This window comes from Balaenoptera borealis (assembly GCF_965194805.1).
Source record: "Balaenoptera borealis genome assembly, chromosome: 2".
Lineage (NCBI taxonomy): Eukaryota > Metazoa > Chordata > Mammalia > Artiodactyla > Balaenopteridae > Balaenoptera > Balaenoptera borealis.
The window spans coordinates 126,620,422-126,640,151 of NC_138867.1; the positions used below are offsets into that span (position 1 = coordinate 126,620,422).

At 39.0% G+C, this 19,730-nt stretch overlaps 1 protein-coding gene across 6 annotated transcripts in view; it reads right to left on the reverse strand.

Moving 5' to 3' along the window:
* HTR4 (5-hydroxytryptamine receptor 4) overlaps positions 1 to 19,730 on the reverse strand; it is a 361,553-nt gene that overhangs the window by 68,984 nt on the left and 272,839 nt on the right. For all 6 annotated transcript variants that reach the window (XM_082382755.1, XM_082382757.1, XM_082382753.1 and 3 more), the window contains one exon: positions 18,722 to 18,922. In XM_082382755.1, coding sequence (XP_082238881.1) covers positions 18,722 to 18,922 — 201 coding nt within the window. The remainder of the gene's footprint in view (positions 1 to 18,721; positions 18,923 to 19,730) is intronic.

The following is a 19,730-nucleotide window of genomic DNA, read 5'->3' on the forward strand; positions in this document are numbered from 1 at the left end:
GCTGTGGGAATTGATGAAATAATACGTTTAAAACTTAGGAAGTTCCTGGCACATAAAGCTTAATAAATAGCAGTTACTATTTTTATTCTCAGCCCCTCTGATATTATATGTATACATATACTTATTTCATGCATGTTATTGTAAACAAAGTTAAATACATTTTGGAACCAGGGACTCTAAATTATTTAACAAATAAAATAGAAGCCACTGGGTTCAACATCTCTCTTAGTAGTTGATTCTAAGAAACAAAAGGTAAATGAGTTGGTCCCTAAGGTGAATGGAAATGATGAGACCATACTGGCTACAATCAATGGGGTTGATTAGATGCAGTATCCTCTCATAGACTTAATCCAGGCCCAGCTCTTCTAACTGAGATGGCTGAAGACAGCATCTTGGGTGATCACTGAGCTCAAATTTCCAATCAAGATCAGCTAAAGACCCCTCCCACCCCCCCAGCCTGACTGAGCCAGAGACCCCTAATCAGCTGCTACTTTAACCCCATCCTGTCTGGGTGGGTAACAGATGCCGTCAGGTGACCTAGATGCAGAGGCAGGGCCAAATCCAAAGCTGAACCCCAGGAGCTGTGCGAACAAAGAAGAGAAAGGGAAATTTCTCCCAGAAGGCTCAGGAGCAGCAGATTAAATCTCCACAATCAACATGATGTACGCTGCATCTCTAGAATAACTGAGTAGACAACAAATCATCCCAAAATTGAGTTGGTGCACTTTGGGAGCAACTGTAGACTTGGGGTTTGCTTTCTGCATCTAATTTCTTTCTGATTTTATGTTTATCTTAGTTTAGTATTTAGAGCTTATTATCATTGGTAGATTTGTTTACTGATTTGGTTGCTCTCTTCCTTTATATATATATATATATTTCTCTTTTTTTTTTCCTTTTTCTCTTTTTGTGAGTGTGTATGTGTATGCTTCTTTGTGTGATTTTTCTCACTATAGCTTTGCTTTTACCACTTATCCTAGGGTTCTGTCTGTCCTTTTTTTTTTTTTTTTAAGTATAGTTTTAGCACTTGCTATCATTGGTGGATTTGTTTATTGGTTTGGTTGCTCTCTTCTTTCTTTCTTTCTTTTTATTACTTTTTTATTTTTAATAATTTTTTTTATTTTAATAACATTATTTTATTTATTTATTTATTTTTTTCTTTCATTCTCTTTTTTTTTCCTCTTTTCTTATGAGCCATGTGGCTGACAGGGCCTTGGCGCTCCACCCAGGTGTCAGGCCTGAGCCTCTGAGGTGGGAGAGCCAAGTTCAGGACATTGGTCCACCAGAGACCTCCTGGCCCCATGTAATATCAATTGGCGAGAGCTCTCCCAGAGATGTCCATCTCAATGCTAAGACCCAGCTCCACTCAACGACCAGCAAGCTACAGTGCTGGACACCCCATGCCAAATAACTACAAGACAGGAACACAACCTGACCCATTTGCAGTGAGACTGCCTAAAATCATAATAAGTTCACAGACACCCCAAAACACACCAACGGATGTGGTCCTCCCCATAAGAAAGACAAGATCCAGCCTCATCAACCAGAACACAGGCACCAGTCCCTTCCACCAGGAAGCCTACACAACCCACTGAACCAACCTTACCCACTGGAGGCAGACACCAAAAACAACAGGAACTACAAACCTGTAGCCTGTGAAAAGGAGACACCAAATGGAATTAATTAAGCAAAATGAGAAGACAGAAAAATACACAGCAGATGAAGGAGCACGGTAAAAACCAACCAGACCAAACAAATGAAGAGGAAATAGGCAGTCTACCTAAAAAAGAATTCAGAGTAATGATAGTAAAGATGATCCAAAATCTTGGAAATAGAATGGAGAAAATACAAGAAACGTTTAACAAGGACCTAGAAGAACTAAAGAGCAAACAAACAATGATGAACAAAACAATAAATGAATTTAAAAATTCTCTAGAAGGAATCAATAGCAGAATAACTGAGACAGAAGAACGGATAAGTGACCTGGAAGATTAAAGAGTGGAAATAACTACCGCAGAGCAGAATAAAGAAAAAAGAATGAAAAGAATTGAGGACAGTCTCAGAGATCTCTGGGACAACATTAAATGCACCAACATTCAAATTATAGGGGTCCCAAAGAAGAAGAGAAAAAGAAAGGGACTGAGAAAATATTTGAAGAGATTATAGTTGAAAACTTCCTTAATACGGGAAAGGAAATAGTTAAACAAGTCCAGGAAGTGCAGAGAGTCCCATACAGGATAAATCCAAGGAAAAACATACCAAGACACATATTAATCAAACTATCAAAAATTAAATACAAAGAAAAAATATTAAAAGCAGCAAGAGAAAAGCAACAAATAACATACAAGGGAATCCCCATAAGGTTAACAGCTGATCTTTCAGCAGAAACTCTGCAAGCCAGAAGGGAGTGGCAGGACATATTTAAAGTGATGAAAGGGAAAAATCTACAACCAAGTTTATTCTACCCAGCAAGGGTCTCCTTCAGATTCGATGGAGAAATTACAACCTTTACAGACAAGCAAAAGCTAAGAGAATTCAGAAACACCAAACCAGCTTTACAACAAATGCTAAAGGAACTTCTCTAGGCAAGAAACACAAGAGAAGGAAAAGACCTACAATAACAAACCCAAAGCAATTAAGAAAATGGGAATAGGAACATACATATTGATAACTACCTTAAATGTAAATGGATTAAATGCTCCAACCAAATGATATAGACTGGCTGAATGGATACAAACACAAGACCCATATATATGCTGTCTACAAGAGACCCACCTCAGACCTAGGGACACATACAGACTGAAAGTGAGGGGATGGAAAAAGATATTCCATGCAAATGGACATCAAAAGAAAGCTGGAGTAGCAATTCTCGTATCAGACAAAATAGACTTTAAAATAAAGACTATTACAAAAGACAAAGAAGGACACTACAGAATGATCAAGGGATCAATCCAAGAAGAAGAAGATATAACAATTGTAAATATTTATGCACCCAACATAGGAGCACCTCAATACATAAGGCAAATGCTAACAGCCATAAAAGGGGAAATCGGCAGTAACACAATCATAGTAGAGGACTTTAACACCCCACTTTCACCAATGGATAGAGCATCCAAAATAAAAATAAATAAGGAAACACAAGCTTTAAATGATACATTAAACAAGACGGACTTAATTGATATTTATAGGACATTCCATCCAAAAGCAACAGAATATACTTTCTTCTCAAGTGCTCATGGAACATTCTCCAGGATAGATCATATCTTGGGTCACAAATCAAGCCTTGGTAAATTTAAGAAACTTGAAATCATATCAAGTATCTTTTCCGACCACAACGCTATGAGACTAGACATCAATTACAGGAAAAAATCTGTAAAAAATACAAACACGTGGAGGCTAAATAATACACTACTAAATAACCAAGAGAACACTGAAGAAATCAAAGAGGAAATCAAAAAATACCTAGAAACAAATGACAATGAAAACCCGATGACCCAAAAACTATGGAATGAAGCAAAAGCAATTCCATTGTATTGTTTACAGCAATACGATCCTACCTCAAGAAACAAGAAACATCTCAAATAAACAACCTAACCTTACACCTAAAGCAATTAGAGAAAGAAGAACAAAAAAACCCCAAAGATAGCAGAAGGAAAGAAACCATAAAAATCAAATCAGAAATAAATGTAAAAGAAATGAAGGAAACAATAGCAAAGATCAATAAAACTAAAAGCTGGTTCTTTGAGAAGGTAAACAAAATTGATAAACCATTAGCTAGACTCATCAAGAAAAAAAGGGAGAAGATTCAAATCAATATAATTAGAAATGAAAAAGGAGAAGTAACCACTGACACTGAAGAAATACAAAGGATCCTGAGAGATTATTACAAGCAACTATGTGCCAATAAAATGGACAACCTGGAAGAAATGGACAAATTCTTAGAAAAGCACAACCTTCCAAGACTGAACCAGGAAGAAATAGAAAATATAAACAGGCCAATCACAAGCACTGAAATTGAAACTGTGATTAAAAATCTTCCAACAAACAGAAGCCCAGGACCAGATGGCTTCACAGGCGAATTCTATCAAACGTTTAGAGAAGAGCTAACACCTATCATTCTCAAGTTCTTCCAAAATATAGCAGAGGGTGTAACACTCCCAAATTCATTCTACGAGGCCACCATCACCCTGATACCAAAACCAGACAAAGATGTCACAAAAAAAGAAAACTACACGCCAATATCACTGATGAACATAGATGCAAAAATCCTCAACAGAAAACTAGCAAACATAATCCAACAGCACATTAAAAGGATCACACACCATGATCAAGTGGGGTTTATCCCAGGAATGCAAGGATTCTTCAATGTATGCAAATCAATCAATGTGATACACCATATTAACAAATTGAAGGATAAAAACCATATGATCATCTCAATTGATGCAGAAAAAGCTTTTGACAAATTTCAACACCCATTTATGATAAAAACCCTCCAGAAAGTAGGCATAGAGGGAAGTTACCTCAACATAATGAAGGCCAGATATGACAAACCCTCAGCAAACATCATTCTCAATGGTGAAAAACTGAAACCATTTCCTCTAAGATCAGGAACAAGACAAGGTTGTCCACTCTCACCATTATTATTCAACACAGTTTTGGAAGCTCTAGCCACAGCAATCAGAGAAGATAAAGAAATAAAAGGAATCTACATTGGAAAAGAAGAAGTTAAGCTGTCACTGTTTGCAGATGACATGATGTTATACATAGAGAATCCTAAAGATGTTACCAGAAAAGTACTAGAGCTAATCAATGAATTTGGTAAAGTAGCTGGACACAAAATTAATGCACAGAAATCTCTTGCATTCCTATACACTAATGATGAAAAATCTGAAAGAGAAATTAAGGAAACACTCCCATTTACCACTGCAACAAAAAGAATAAAATACCTAGGAATAAACCTACTTAAGGAGACAAAAGACCTGTATGCAGAAAACTATAAGACACTGATGAAAGAAAATAAAGATGTTACAAACAGATGGAGAGGTATACAATGTTCTTGGATTTGAAGAATGAACATTGTGAAAAGGACTGTACTACCCAAAGCAATCTATAGATTCAATGCAATCCCTGTCAAACTACCAATGGCATTTTTCAGAGAACTAGAACAAAAAATTTCACAATTTGTTTGGAAACACAAAAGACCCTGAATAGCCAAAGCAATCTTGAGAAAGAAAAATGGCGTTGCAGGAATCAGGCTCCCAGACTTCAGACTATACTACAAAGCTACAGTAATCAAGACAGTTTGGTACTGGCACAAAAACATAAATATAGATCAATGGAACAGGATAGAAAGCCCAGAGATAAACCCACACACATATCGTCACCTTATCTTTGATAAAGGAGGCAAGCATATACAGTGGAGAAAAGACAGTCTCTTCAATAAGTGGTGCTGGGAAAACTGGACAGCTACATGTAAAAGAATGAAATTAGAGCACTCCCTAATACCATACACAAAAATAAACTCAAAACAGATTAAAGACCTAAATGTAAGGCCAGACACCATCAAACTCTTAGAGGAAAACATAGGTAGAACACTCTATGACATAAATCACAGCAAGATCCTTTTTGACCCACCTCCTAGAGAAATGGAAATAAAAACAAAAATAAACAAATGGGACCTAATGAAACTTAAAAGCTTTTGCACAGCAAAGGAAACCATAAACAAGACGAAAAGACAACCCTCAGAATGGGAGAAAATATTTGCAAATGAAGCAACTGACAAAGTATTAATCTCCAAAACATACAAGCAACTCATGCAGCTCAATATCAAAAAAACAAACAACCCAATATAAAAATGGGCAGAAGACCTAAATAGACATTTCTCCAAAGAAGATATACAGATTGCCAACAAACACATGAAAGAATGCTCAACATCATTAATCATTAGAGAAATGCAAATCAAAACTACAATGAGATATCATCTCACACCGGTCAGAATGGCCATCGTCAAAAAATCTACAAACAAGAAATGCTGGAGAGGGTGTGGAGAAAAGGGAACCCTCTTCCACTGTTGGAGGGAATGTAAATTGATACAGCCACTATGGAGAACAGTATGGAGGTTCCTTAAAAAACTAAAAATAGAACTACCATACGACCCAGCAATCCTACTACTGGGCATATACCCTGAGAAAACCACAACTCAAAAAGAGTCATGTACCAAAATGTTCATTGCAGCTCTATTTACAATAACCAGGACATGGAAGCAACCTAAGTGTCCATCATCAGATGAATGGATAAAGAAGATGTGGCACATATATACAATGGAATATTACTCAGCCATAAAAAGAAACGAAATTGAGTTATTTGTAGTGAGGTGGATGGACCCAGAGTCTGTCATACAGAGTGAAGTAAGTCAGAAAGAGAAATACAAATACCGTATACTAACACATATATATGGAATCTAAAAAAAAAAAAATGGTTCTGAAGAACCTAGGGGCGGGACAGGAATAAAGACACAGACATAGAGAATGGACTTGAGGACACGGGGAGGGAGAAGGGTAAGCTGGGACGAAGTGAGAGAGTGGCATGGACATATATACACTACCAAATGTAAAACAGAAAGCTAGTGGGAAGGAGCCGCATAGCACAGGGTGATCAGCTCAGTGCTTTGTGACCACCTAGAGGGGTGGGATAGGGAGGGTGAGAGGGAGGGAGATGCAAGAGGGAAGAGATATGGGGATATATGTATATGTGTAACTGATTCACTTTCTTATAAAGCAGAAACTAACACACCATTGTAAAGCAATTATACTCCAATAAAGATGTTAAAAAAGAAAAAAAAAAAAAAAGATGGCCACTTCTCTCATCCAGAGGTAAGGCATCTGTCCCCTTCCCACAGGGCTGCCCTGTGACTTGTTTGACCAACAGAGTACATTGGAAGTGTTGTATGCCAGTCCCAGGCCCAATTGTTAAGAGGACTCTTGGTTTCTTGGAGCCAGGAGCTGTCACATAAAAAATCTAGCATGCATCAACATAAGATCATGAACAGGGACCACAGGGGAGACACTCCCTTCTGTCAGAGATATGGATTGGTTCTCCATCTCTGTCCTGGTTTTTTTGTTTTTTGGGGGGTTTTTTTTGGCCATGCCACGTGACTTGTGGGATCTTAGTTCCCCAACCAGGGAGTGAACCCAGGCCCCAGCTGTGAAAGAGCCAAGTCCTAACCACTGGACCGCCAGGGAACTCCCTCTGCCCTGGTTTTTTATAGTACCTTGTAGATATCTGTGACATAGCATTTCTCTAACTGTAATAATTATCCACTTCCTTCCCTGCTACAATTACTATTATTCCTACTATACACACCACCTATTTTTGGAGAACATACTCTGTGTCAGAAGTATATTCTACATTATATCTAATTCCTACAGCAACTCTGCAAGGCAACATTCAACATCCACATTTTAAATATAAGGAAACTGAGGCTCAGAGAATTTAATCCATTTGCCCAACATCACACAGCCAGGATATGGTAGAACTGGGACTTAAACCTACATTTGCCAAAGTCCATGCCCTGGTAATGCTGACAGAAAGCAAGCCTAGACAAAAGTACCCCTATCTAGGAAGAGGAAGTATGCAGTGCCCTTTAAGCTTTTTTAGCTGAGGACACAAGAAAAAAGACATATTTAAATATTAACCTGACAGATAAGATAATACACAGGAATAATAACTAAGAAGCTACTGCAATAATCTGAAATGGGATGAAAAAATGTATAAAAAGGAGGAAGATGGATTTGAAAGATATTTATGAAAATATAGCTATGACTTGGCATCCAGCTGGTCATGGTAGATAAATAAAAGATGTCCTCAGAGAATTACCTTTAAATGACTAAAAGCTGACTAATAAATGCACCTTTGATGTACAAAGTGGAAGAGGATATCTGTTTACGATGGAAATTTCCACTTTGAGCACACTGGGTTTGAGATGACAGAAAGATGCTTAAGGCAAGATGTCGAACAGGCAGCTAGCTGTTCAACAGAGGCCAGAGGACCCAGCATGGGACAAGACTGCAGGAGAGATGAGGGCAGAGGTGCAAGCAAAGCCACAGGATGGGTGAGCTCTCTAAAAAAGAGAAGGGAGATACCCAGGGCTGGAAGGCTGAGGGTCTAACCTTGAAGGACACTCAGCTATGCAAATAGGAAGAAAAAGACAAGTATCAGTGTCTAGGAAGGCACCCACAATAGTCACCAGGAATTTGCATTGGGAAAGGGAAACAATAATGGAATAATAACTGTAGTTAACATTTATTGAATGCTTACTAGTTGCCACACACTAGTTTACGTTCTTTGCATATAATCAGTAATTTAGTCTTCACAAACTCCAAATGGAATATACTATAATTAATACAATTTTGCTGATGAGAAGATAAAACCCAGAGAATTTCAATAACTTCCTTAAGATCATACAATTGGTAACTGGTCAATCTGGGATTGAATCCAGGAAACCTAGCACCCCAGGCCTCGTTCTTATATATCTATATATCAAGATTTCTAAAAGGGTAGAAAATCTAACACTAAAGTCATATCAAACCACAAGTCACATCTGAGAGCATTCTATGCTCAGCTAAACATGCCTGGAGCAGCTACTGGGGATCTGTAAGAAGAACACAGAAACGGATGGGATAAAGGCTGACTCTCAAGGAGCTGGTAGTCTAGGGTGAGACAGATAAATAAACCAATTATTAAAATGAGTGATAACTGCTATGTTAATATTTAACATTCTGTGGGAGCTCAGAGAAAGAAATAACAAATTTTCTTTGGGAATGAAGCTCAGCCAGTTAGTGGAGAAGGTGAGTATTCAAGAAGGGTGGATGTCCACCAGGAAAAGAAAAGGAACTCAAGACACAGGTGCAACATGGAATTACAAGGAAACACACCATACTCAGGAAATGATAACAGACCACTCATGGGTGGGAGTAGAGATAGGAAAGGCATAGACTGAGGATAATTCTGGGAAAAGGACTGAAAGATAAGCTAAGAATTTAGCCTATATTCGATAATGTGAAACTGAAAAACCTCTGGGGCTTTGCACATGCTGATTTCTAGAACTGTCACTCCCCATACCTCACCCTCTCCCCCTTCACCTACTGGCATCTATATCATCTACAGATCCTAGCTTCAGCAACACTTCTTCTGAAAGCTTTCCCTGCACTGGAGGTCACGTGCTCCAACGACTTCCTTGACTTCCCCTTATTCTATTTCAATGACCACCAATTTTACTATAATTACCTATTCACTATCTGTATTCTCCACTAGACTAAAATCTCTGTGATTCAGAGCTTTTCTGATTGTTCACCACTGCACTTCCAGTGCTCTACTCACCTTGTGGCAATTAGTAAGCACTCAATAAATATTTAATGAAATTAATATAAAAATAAGATTTCATATCCTCTAGCATGAAACTCAACAAATATTATTATTACATACAAAGCATGAATCTCAAAGAGTATGTGAGAAGGGGAAACTTATAATCCCCACTCCTTGCAGAAACGTATTTCAATCCTATTGGGAAAACAAATGTAATTGTGTGACACAAGTTCACAGTGACAGACACTTCATTTATACATTACAAAATTGAGTTACGCTCCAGAGAGATCGTTAAGAAATGCAGGCACACTTATCTCCACCACAGGATGAAATATGCAATCTTTGAGTCAGAATTGTATGTTTTACTATACAAGCAAAATTGTTTTAAAAGAAAATCTGTGACTGAGGAACTATTGGAGGATTTTTGCAGATAAAACACATCAAATTCCTGGGCTGCCAAGAGGAAGGGTGACAATTCAGATGGACATATCAAAGAGAAAATCTTGCAATGCTATAGATGATGGTATCCTCAATGAAGTGAAATAGCTGTTTTGAAGGGAACTACATTTGAGCCAAATGCAGGGCAAAATACAGCATGATCAGAGAAAGAGGATAGGAATGGTTAAAAGTCTGAGAAGTATGGCATATGAAGCCAGTGGAAGGATCTAGCAATATGTGGCATAATATAAAGAAGACTTGGGGATGACACACCTCTGTCATGTTGTGGAGGCTCCATAAAGATACCTGTAAGTCCTTTGGTCAGCTTAAGAGAAGTTGATATCTGCTATCCTCGTCTGCCCAACATCCCTCTTTCCAGAGGGAAATGCCATTTCCCTGCAACATATGCTTCTGGTAAAGCTGGCAGTCACAGTGCCTCACCTCTGCCCAGCAACCTGATGTGTCATCCCCACACCACGATGGTTAATCATGAGGAGAGTGTCTGACTCAAGCAAAGCCAACCAAAGTTCTTCAATGAGAAATAGCATTTGTTTCTCTTCTTTGGACTCATGAGTTAAGGATGGTTTAAGACACATGTTTGACTATAGCTATTTTTCTGAACACAGCCTGAGAATGAATCCAACAACAAAACAGCATAGGGACAAAGAGAGAGAGATAAATATGGGGACAGACATAGAGACATAGAGACAGAGAGGGAGACACAGAGAGAAAGAGAAGGAAAGAAGGAGACAAAAAGGAGAGGGAGACAGAGACACGGGGAGAGAGCTAGACTAGATGATAATGTTCAAGCCCTGCAGAGCCATGTCTGAAGCCTGACTTTTCAGCTATGAACCAATCAGTTTATCTTGTTACATGATGCTGAAAAATACCTTAGTAATACATCATCCGGGAAGCAAGTTGGTAAAAACACTATACTCAGGCAATTCATTAGGATATATACAGAGAAAGCCCTCTTCAAAGTCTTATTTAAAACATAAACCCATTTGAATAAACTAAAGACATGTTCACATAACAAGTTTGCTTATTGTATATGAAACGATTGGGATTTAGAGGGGGCTACTATTTACAGTTGTTAACTCTAGGGTGTACAGTGGTAGAGGTGGAGAGGAAGAAATGGGGACATTTTTACATTATTACTTGTGAAATGATGACCTTTTTTTTTTACAATGCTCAGGTATTATCATTACGATTTTTTTTAAACTGTGATGATTATAAAAGATCTTGTTGAAATAGATCAAACACAAGGTCATGAACTGGGGTGGGGTGATCAAAGATGAAGGTGAGGGTCTTCGAGAGGAAGAATCTGCCAACAGGAGATGGTGAAGGCTCCCTTGGGGGGAGATTCTATGGCATTTTGTGAGGAAACAGAGAGAACTCACTGATCAGAAAGATGTCCATGCTCCCCACCTTGTTCTGACCTCAGAGGGAACTTTTAACACTAAAGTCAGAATGTTCTCAGCAATTTGAGGAATGTGCTGTCCCAGGAGCACTTTCAGCTAAAAGGCTATTGTGGACATGCTTACATTCAAGAGGTGTTAACTTCTAGAAAAGAGAAAACTGAATACATATTTCAGAAATTAGTAAAAATGAAGGCTCCCAACCAAAATCCAAATGACCATCCAGCCTAACCAACACTACCCCCTACTGCGCCCATATAACCATTGTTAATAGTTTGGTACAATTTCATTCCTACTCTCTCTCACACTCACTCATTCATGTACACCCAGATACAAACACCTATATATTTACTTTACAAAAGTGGAATTATTCTAAACATTAGAGTCTGAAACTTGCTTTTTTTCCCCACATAATAAACCAGTGATATCTTTCTAGGACAACACATGAGCTATTTCTCATGGTTTTTAATGGCTGCATTATATTCCACATTAAAAACCAGTACTCTGTTACAAATACTTGGTTGGTTTTAATTTTCACAGTAACCTTAGATTTAAAATAATCAACTGTATGTAAAGCTTTAATGCAGTTTTTGACCTCCCCTGACCCATACTATATGATGCATGTATTTCAATCATATTTTGGAAAATACTTCTAATGAGTCAATAAACTTTCATTAATAGGTTTCGATTCTCAAAGCACCAGGAAGCACAGTGGATAGAAGATGGTGGTTGGAGAAATGCATTCAATAATATATTAATGAAGTCTTGCATTTTACTTTGATACAGAGGTCTGCCATCTGGGTGGAATTAGGAATCAAGGTGAGCATTCTTGCTTGAGAGGCACTACCCTGTATCAGTCACCCCCAAAGACTCAGGGCAGCTTTAGAGAGAAGGACAAGATATCTTGCCAGGAGTCACTTGGCGAGCAGCAACATCACACCTCTCTGAGACATTCACTCTGTACTTCGGGCTGTCTCATGACAGCCCAATTGTCATGCTGGGAGGAATACAGCAAAACAGAAGCTAGATGTAAATAAATCATACTCTTTCAGACTAAAATGTCTTGTAACATCCAGAGTGAACCTTCTACCTCAATGAGAATGTCACTCTTGGGACAGGAAATGATGGGAGATAAATGGTAAGTTTCCAAGACTCCCAGAAGAAAACAAAACCATTTGACTCCATTTAACTTACAGTATTAGAATTTTGATGTCCACTATCAGAGAAGGAAATGGAATTATTGGCAGAACTATTAAAAAAAAGAGAATGTGCTGAACAGTCCATTTGTTCAATGGTGTTTACAAAATACCTAAATCAGTGTTTATGTAATTACTGGTTAACTATCAATCTCTCAATTAAAAGGTAAGTTCTGTGAGGGGAGGAGCCTTGTCCTTATTCATGTCCTTGATCTTTTTCCCATTGGGGGAGATAGAGACATTTAAGAAAAAATTAAAGAAAAATCAATTGTGGTTTTAATCACAATTGCACTAAGTTTTCAAAGGAGAAGGATGGTTTTGATTGGCTCAGAGAGGACTTCTGCAAGGAAGAGAGGATTGAGCTAAAATGTGAAAGACATTCAAGAGAGGAGGGAGCAAAGGAGCTTTCTGGGCAGAGGCATGAGCCAAGGCTGAAGTGGCTGAGCACAGAGCACTGGAAAAAGAGAAAAAATGTCAAGAGTGAAGCTGGTGAAGGGCATGAAGGGCATGACGAGGGGATGGGAACATAGACAGGAAATAGATGGTGCAAAACCCTACAGGTCAAGGAGTTTGGTCTTATCCTCAGTGCAATGAACAGCCATTGAAGGGTTTTAAGCAAAGGAACAATGGGATAAGAGCTGCAGTATTAAAAGATCGTTATGAGATCTTGTAAGTATCAAGTGGATTAGCAGGGATAAAATAGCGGATAAATTAGTGGGGATAAAATAGGAGATTGTTGCAGTGACATACAAGAGATGATATTAGTTTGCACTAGGATGACAGAAATGGGAAGAAATAGACTAGGATCTGTGCAGGAAGAAAAATCAGTAGGACTTGTCATTATTTAAATGTAGAGGATAAGGGAGGACCACGTTAAGAGTAACTACCTGGTTTCTGGATGTGGCAGCTGCTGGAAAAGCCATTCATTGAGGAGGTCCAAGTTTGGTAAGAAAGATCATGAGTTGTATGGATAGTTACAAGAAACTGGAACTAACATCCACTAACATGGAGGGCTGCACCAAGCTGGGCCAATGCTATGCCTTAAATGGATCATGTAACTTCACCCTAACTGCCATCCGATAAAATAGGTGCTATTGCCCGCATTTTCAGAGGTAAGAAAACCGAGGCTCAGCAAGGCTTAGTAACTTATCACCATTCTCAGAGCTAAAAATTGGCTGAGCTGGGATTTGAACCCGGATTACCTCAGTTCTAAAGCCGATGGTTCTTAATTACCAGCCCATACTGCTTCATGACAACTGAGGACTACTCAGGGAAAATTTCATGGTTTCAAAAGGTGATAGTCAACCTGGAACTCTGAAGCCAAACCTTCCTAGGAAACCTTCAATTCTTCTCTCAAGGCTGCCCAGAGAAAACCATCCACATCAGGAAGATGATTCTACATTTTCCCCCATTCTTCACTCCCCACCCGCTCAGGATTTTTGCCCAAACCTCAAGGTTACCTCCAGGTGCCCTCATCTTCTCAGCTTTGCCTTCTCCAAGTTCCTATAATACTTTCAGTCTCACCACTTATTTTGGCAACGGTCACATGCAGGCTACCCTGCAGGATGTCCATATATTTTCTGTTTCCTCACATTTTATTTTTTCTACTGTGAACTTTTTTTACAGTATATACTGACTGTCTTAAAAAGTCTATCCCTGGAAGAAATGGACAGATTCTTAGAAATGCATAAACTGCCGAGACTGAACCAGGAAGAAATAGAAAATATGAACAGACCAATCACAAGCACTGAAATTGAAACTGTGATTAAAAACCTTCCAACAAACAAAAGCCCAGGACCAGATGGCTTCACAGGTGAATTCTATCAAACATTTAGAGAAGAGCTAACACCTATCCTTCTCAAACTCTTCCAAAATATTGCAGAGGGAGGAACACTCCCAAACTCATTCTACGAGGCCACCATCACCCTGATACCAAAACCAGAAAAAGATGTCACAAAGAAAGAAAACTACAGGCCAATATCACTGATGAACATAGATGCAAAAATCCTCAACAAAATACTAGCAAACAGAATCCAACAGCACATTAAAAGGATCATACACCATGATCAAGTGGGGTTTATCCCAGGAATGCAAGGATTCTTCAATATACGCAAATCAATCAACGTGATACACCATATTAACAAATTGAAGGAGAAAAACCATATGATCATCTCAATAGATGCAGAGAAAGCTTTCGACAAAATTCAACACCCATTTATGATAAAAGCCCTGCAGAAAGTAGGCATAGAGGGAACTTTCCTCAACATAATAAAGGCCATATATGACAAACCCACAGCCAACATTGTCCTCAATGGTGAAAAACTGAAACCATTTCCACTAAGATCAGGAACAAGACAAGGTTGCCCACTCTCACCACTATTATTCAACATAGTTTTGGAAGTGTTAGCCACAGCAATCAGAGAAGACAAAGAAATAAAAGGAATCCAAATCAGAAAAGAAGAAGTAAAGCTGTCACTGTTTGCAGATGACATGATACTATATATAGAGAATCCTAAAGATGCTACCAGAAAACTCCTAGAGCTAATCAATGAATTTGGTAAAGTAGCAGGATACAAAATTAATGCACAGAAATCTCTTGCATTTCTATACACTAATGACGAAAAATCTGAAAGTGAAATTAAGAAAACACTCCCGTTTACCATTGCAACAAAAAGAATAAAATATCTAGGAATAAATCTACCTAAGGAGACAAAAGACCTGTATGCAGAAAATTATAAGACACTGATGAAAGAAATTAAAGATGATACAAATAGATGGAGAGATATACCATGTTCCTGGATTGGAAGAATCAACATCGTGAAAATGACTCTATTACCCAAAGCAATCTACAGATTCAATGCAATCCCTATCAAACTACCACTGGCATTTTTCACAGAACTAGAACAAAAAATTACAATTTGTATGGAAACACAAAAGACCCCGAATAGCCAAAGCAATCTTGAGAACGAAAAATGGAGCTGGGGGAATCAGGCTCCCTGACTTCAGACTATATTACAAAGCTTCAGTAATCAAGACAGTTTGGTACTGGCACAAAAACAGAAATATAGATCAATGGAATAGGATAGAAAGCCCAGAGGTAAACCCACGCACATATGGTCACCTTATCTTTGATAAAGGAGGCAAGCATATACAGTGGAGAAAAGACAGCCTCTTCAATAAGTGGTGCTGGGAAAACTGGACAGGTACATGTAAAAGTATGAAATTAGAACACTCCCTGACACCATGCACAAAAATAAACTCAAAATGGATTAAAGACCTAAGTGTAAGACCAGACACTATCAAACTCTTAGAGGAAAACATAGGCAGAACACTCTATGACATACATCACAGCAAGATTCTTTTTGACCCAGCTCCCAGAGAAATGGAAATAAGAACACAAATAAACAAATGGGACCTAATGAAACTTAAAAGCTTTTGCACAGCAAAGGAAACCATAAACAAGACCAAAAGACAACCATCAGAATGGGAGAAAATATTTGCAAATGAAGCAACTGACAAAGGATTAATCTCCAAGATTTACAAGCAGCTCATGCAGCTCAATAAGAAAAAAACCAACAACCCAATCCAAAAATGGGCAGAAGACCTAAATAGACATTTCTCCAAAGAAGATATACAGATGGCCTACAGACACATGAAAGAATGCTCAACATCATTAATCATTAGAGAAATGCAAATCAAAACTACAATGAGATATCATCTCACACCGGTCAGAATGGCCATCATCAAAAAATCTAGAAACAATAAATGCTGGAGAGGGTGTGGAGGAAAGGGAACTCTCTTGCACTGTTGGTGGGAATGTAAATTGATACAGCCACTATGGAGAACAGTATGGAGGTTCCTTAAAAAACTACAAATAGAACTACCATACGACCCAGCAATCCCACTACTGGGCATATACCCTGAGAAAACCATAGGTCAAAAAGAGTCATGTACCAAAATGTTCATTGCAGCTCTATTTACAATAGCCAGGACATGGAAGCAACCTAAATGTCCATCGACAGATGAATGGATAAAGAAGATGTGGCACATATATACAATGGAATATTACTCAGCCATAAAAAGAAATGAAATGGAGGTATTTGTAATGAGGTGGATGGAGTTAGAGTCTGTCATACAGAGTGAAGTAAGTCAGAAAGAGAAAAACAAATACAGTATGCTAACACATATATACGGAATCTAAGGAAAAAAAAAAAAAAAAGGACATGAAGAACCTAGTGGCAAGATGGGAATAAAGACAGAGACCTACTAAAGAATGGACTTGAGGATATGGGGAGGGGGTGGGGTGAGATGTGACAGGGTGAGAGAGTGTCATGGACATATATACACTACCAAATGTAAAATAGATAGCTAGTGGGAAGCAGCCGCATAGCACAGGGAGATCAGCTCAGTGCTTTGTGACCACCTAGAGGGGTGGGATGGGGAGGGTGGGAGGGAGGGAGATGCAAGAGGGAAGAGATATGGGAACATATGTATATGTATAACTGATTCACTTTGTTATAAAGCAGAAACACACCACTGTAAAGCAATTATACTTCAATAAAGATGTTTAAAAAAAAAAAAGTCTTTCATGCACTGAAATCAGATTGTTGTAAATAAGCTAATAAACACAGATTTCAAACTCTGACACTATGGTTCTGCCTGCCAACCAACAGTCCTGTTTTACCAATAGTATCATTTCTAGTTGTAGAGTGGAATCTCATTATACATTGCATTTAAATTACGTACATTCATCTATACGTTCTTGGCAGAGCAAGAGAGAGAGAACATGTACAATTTAAATAGAGCAGGCCATTACACCTGCCATTCCAATCAATAAGCACCTGTTCCATAAAATAGGAGATGAATTTGCTGTTCCCTCAGCGGGTTTCAGTCCCTAAGGATCTTTCACAGCATGAGTAATTATCTGGGAAAACTCTGATTTTAGTGTATAAAGGTACGTATTTTATTTTATTTTATTTAAAAAAAATGTTTATATCTTTATTGGAGTATAATTGCTTTACAATGTTGTTAGTTTCTACTGTACAACAACATGAATCAGCTATATGTATACATATATCCCCATATCCCCTCCCTCTTGAGCCTCCCTCCCACCCTCCCTATCCCACCCCTCTAGGTGGTCACAAAGCATCAAGCTGATCCCCCTGTGCTATGCAGCAGCTTCCCACTAGCTCTCTATTTTACATTTGGTAGTGTGTATATGTCAGTGCTACTGCCTCACTTCGTCCCAGCTTCCCCTTCCCCCCCACCTCTTCCCCTTCCTCAAGTCTGTTCTCTATGTCTGCATCTTTATTCCTGCCCTGCCACTAGGTTCATCAGTAAAAGGTACATATTTTAGATATAGCACAATCTCTAATTTTAAGTCAACTATTCTTCCTATTCCTCTACTAAAGAAACAGTGACCTATCCCAAGACTAGGTGGAAAGCTGGGTCTTCCGGACTAATCAAGAGACAGTAAGAGATTGTCCCTGGCAATTCTGATAATATGAGATTTTTCACACCACACTTTCTTTTGGGAACTACCCTTAAGATATGACTACAGTGATGGCAGCATATGTTAGTGTAATCGTCTGACTTTTCAATTGCATTCTGACTTTATTATTGAATATAAATAAGCAGGAATTGGAAAATGAAAAGTGCTGATACAAATGGTGAACATGTACCTCCAACAAATGAGGCAAAGATAGAAATCATTAGGCCTCCTGAAGTCAAATGTGAAGAAGAAGAACACATTTATGCAACAAGAATGAAATGCTAGCTTGGGTCCAAAAAGCAAACAATTATTGCGGATTTTATAATCACCTTTGATTTTCTGGAAAAGAGCCTCCTCAGTCACAGGCACAAACCTAAATATGCACATAAAATGATGATACAGACACATTTTCAGAAGGTCATGTTCAAACAGAACACTATCATTCTGAACCACCCTGCTGCCTACTGGGCAGAGAGATTAATTCTTGCTTCTCAGCATCCTCAGAATTTTCTTCGTGCCATCAGTATAAAACTTAGGGCTCTATCTGTGGGAAACATGATTGCAGCTTAGACTGTAAGCTCCTTGCAGGCAGGTTCTAGGCCTTACTAATCTCTACGTCTGCAGCGCCTTAGAGAATGCCTGACTAAAAAGGGTGCTGTGCTAAAGCTGGAGAGTGAATGAATATATGAATAGCCAGATTTACCTCTCTGAGATTCATTTCCTCTAATGAATTAGGGAAGAAAGAAAGACACAGCCCAATAGCCATCCGGCTTTGTCTCCAGCACGGAGCTCCACTACGCAAATGGCTCTGGCCTTACCTATCCAGAGAAATGCAGCACAGGTGAAAAATCGATGCCGTTGTGAGCAGGACGTCTAGAGATGTCCGGACGAGGCAAAACATCTCCCCATAAATCCAGACGTCTTGAACCAGCTCAATGGCACCAAAGGGCATCACCAGCACTGACACCAGCAGATCCGCAAAGGCAAGAGACACAATGAAATAATTGGTTTTTATTTTCCTGTGGGTGGAAAAGTATAAGGGAGGAAGCAGCGGGAAGGATGAAGGAAGGAGGTTAGGGGGAAAGGAGCAGGAGAGAAAAGAGGGGGGAAAGGAAGCAAAGAAAGAAGGAAAGAAGGGAGGGAAGAAAAGGAAAGAAAAGTCAGATGTGCAACATATCCTGTGAGATTCAGTTTCCCCTTCTGTCACATGCATGGTTTAGTCACTTCAGACTTCTCCAGACCCCTTTGCACCAGAAGCCCTCTCTTGCCCTCCCCTGTGACCACACTGGCCTGACTTGAGCCCCCAATGCACAGAGTCCCTCTCAAGGGTTTTTACAGGGTGCTCTCTCTCCCCACCATTGGCCTAGCTACACCCCATCTACCCTTTAGGCCTCGGTTTAGTCATTCTCAGAACACCCTCCCAAGGGGCCCCCTTTAAAAAAAGTGTCAAATTCCACTGTCTTCCACTCTTTGACTACCATGTGCCTCACATTTGCCACGCTTGTTAGAACTTAGTTTTTACACTTTCTTGATTAGAGCACGTCTTGCTTAAAGAGGAAGCAGCAGATGAGATAGGACTGCATCTTTTATCCCCTTTTACGGCTTGGTGGCTCTTAATCTAGGCTGCACACTAGAATCACCTAGTCAATTTTTCTAAGTACTGATGCCCAGGTCTCACCCCAGATCAATTAGTCCAGGGACTCTGTGTGATTGACCCACTTACCCATCCCCAAGTTTGCCAGATAAAACATAGGGCGCCCAGTTAAATTTGAATTTCAGATAAACAATGAATAATTTTCTAATATAAGTGTATCACAAATATTGCAT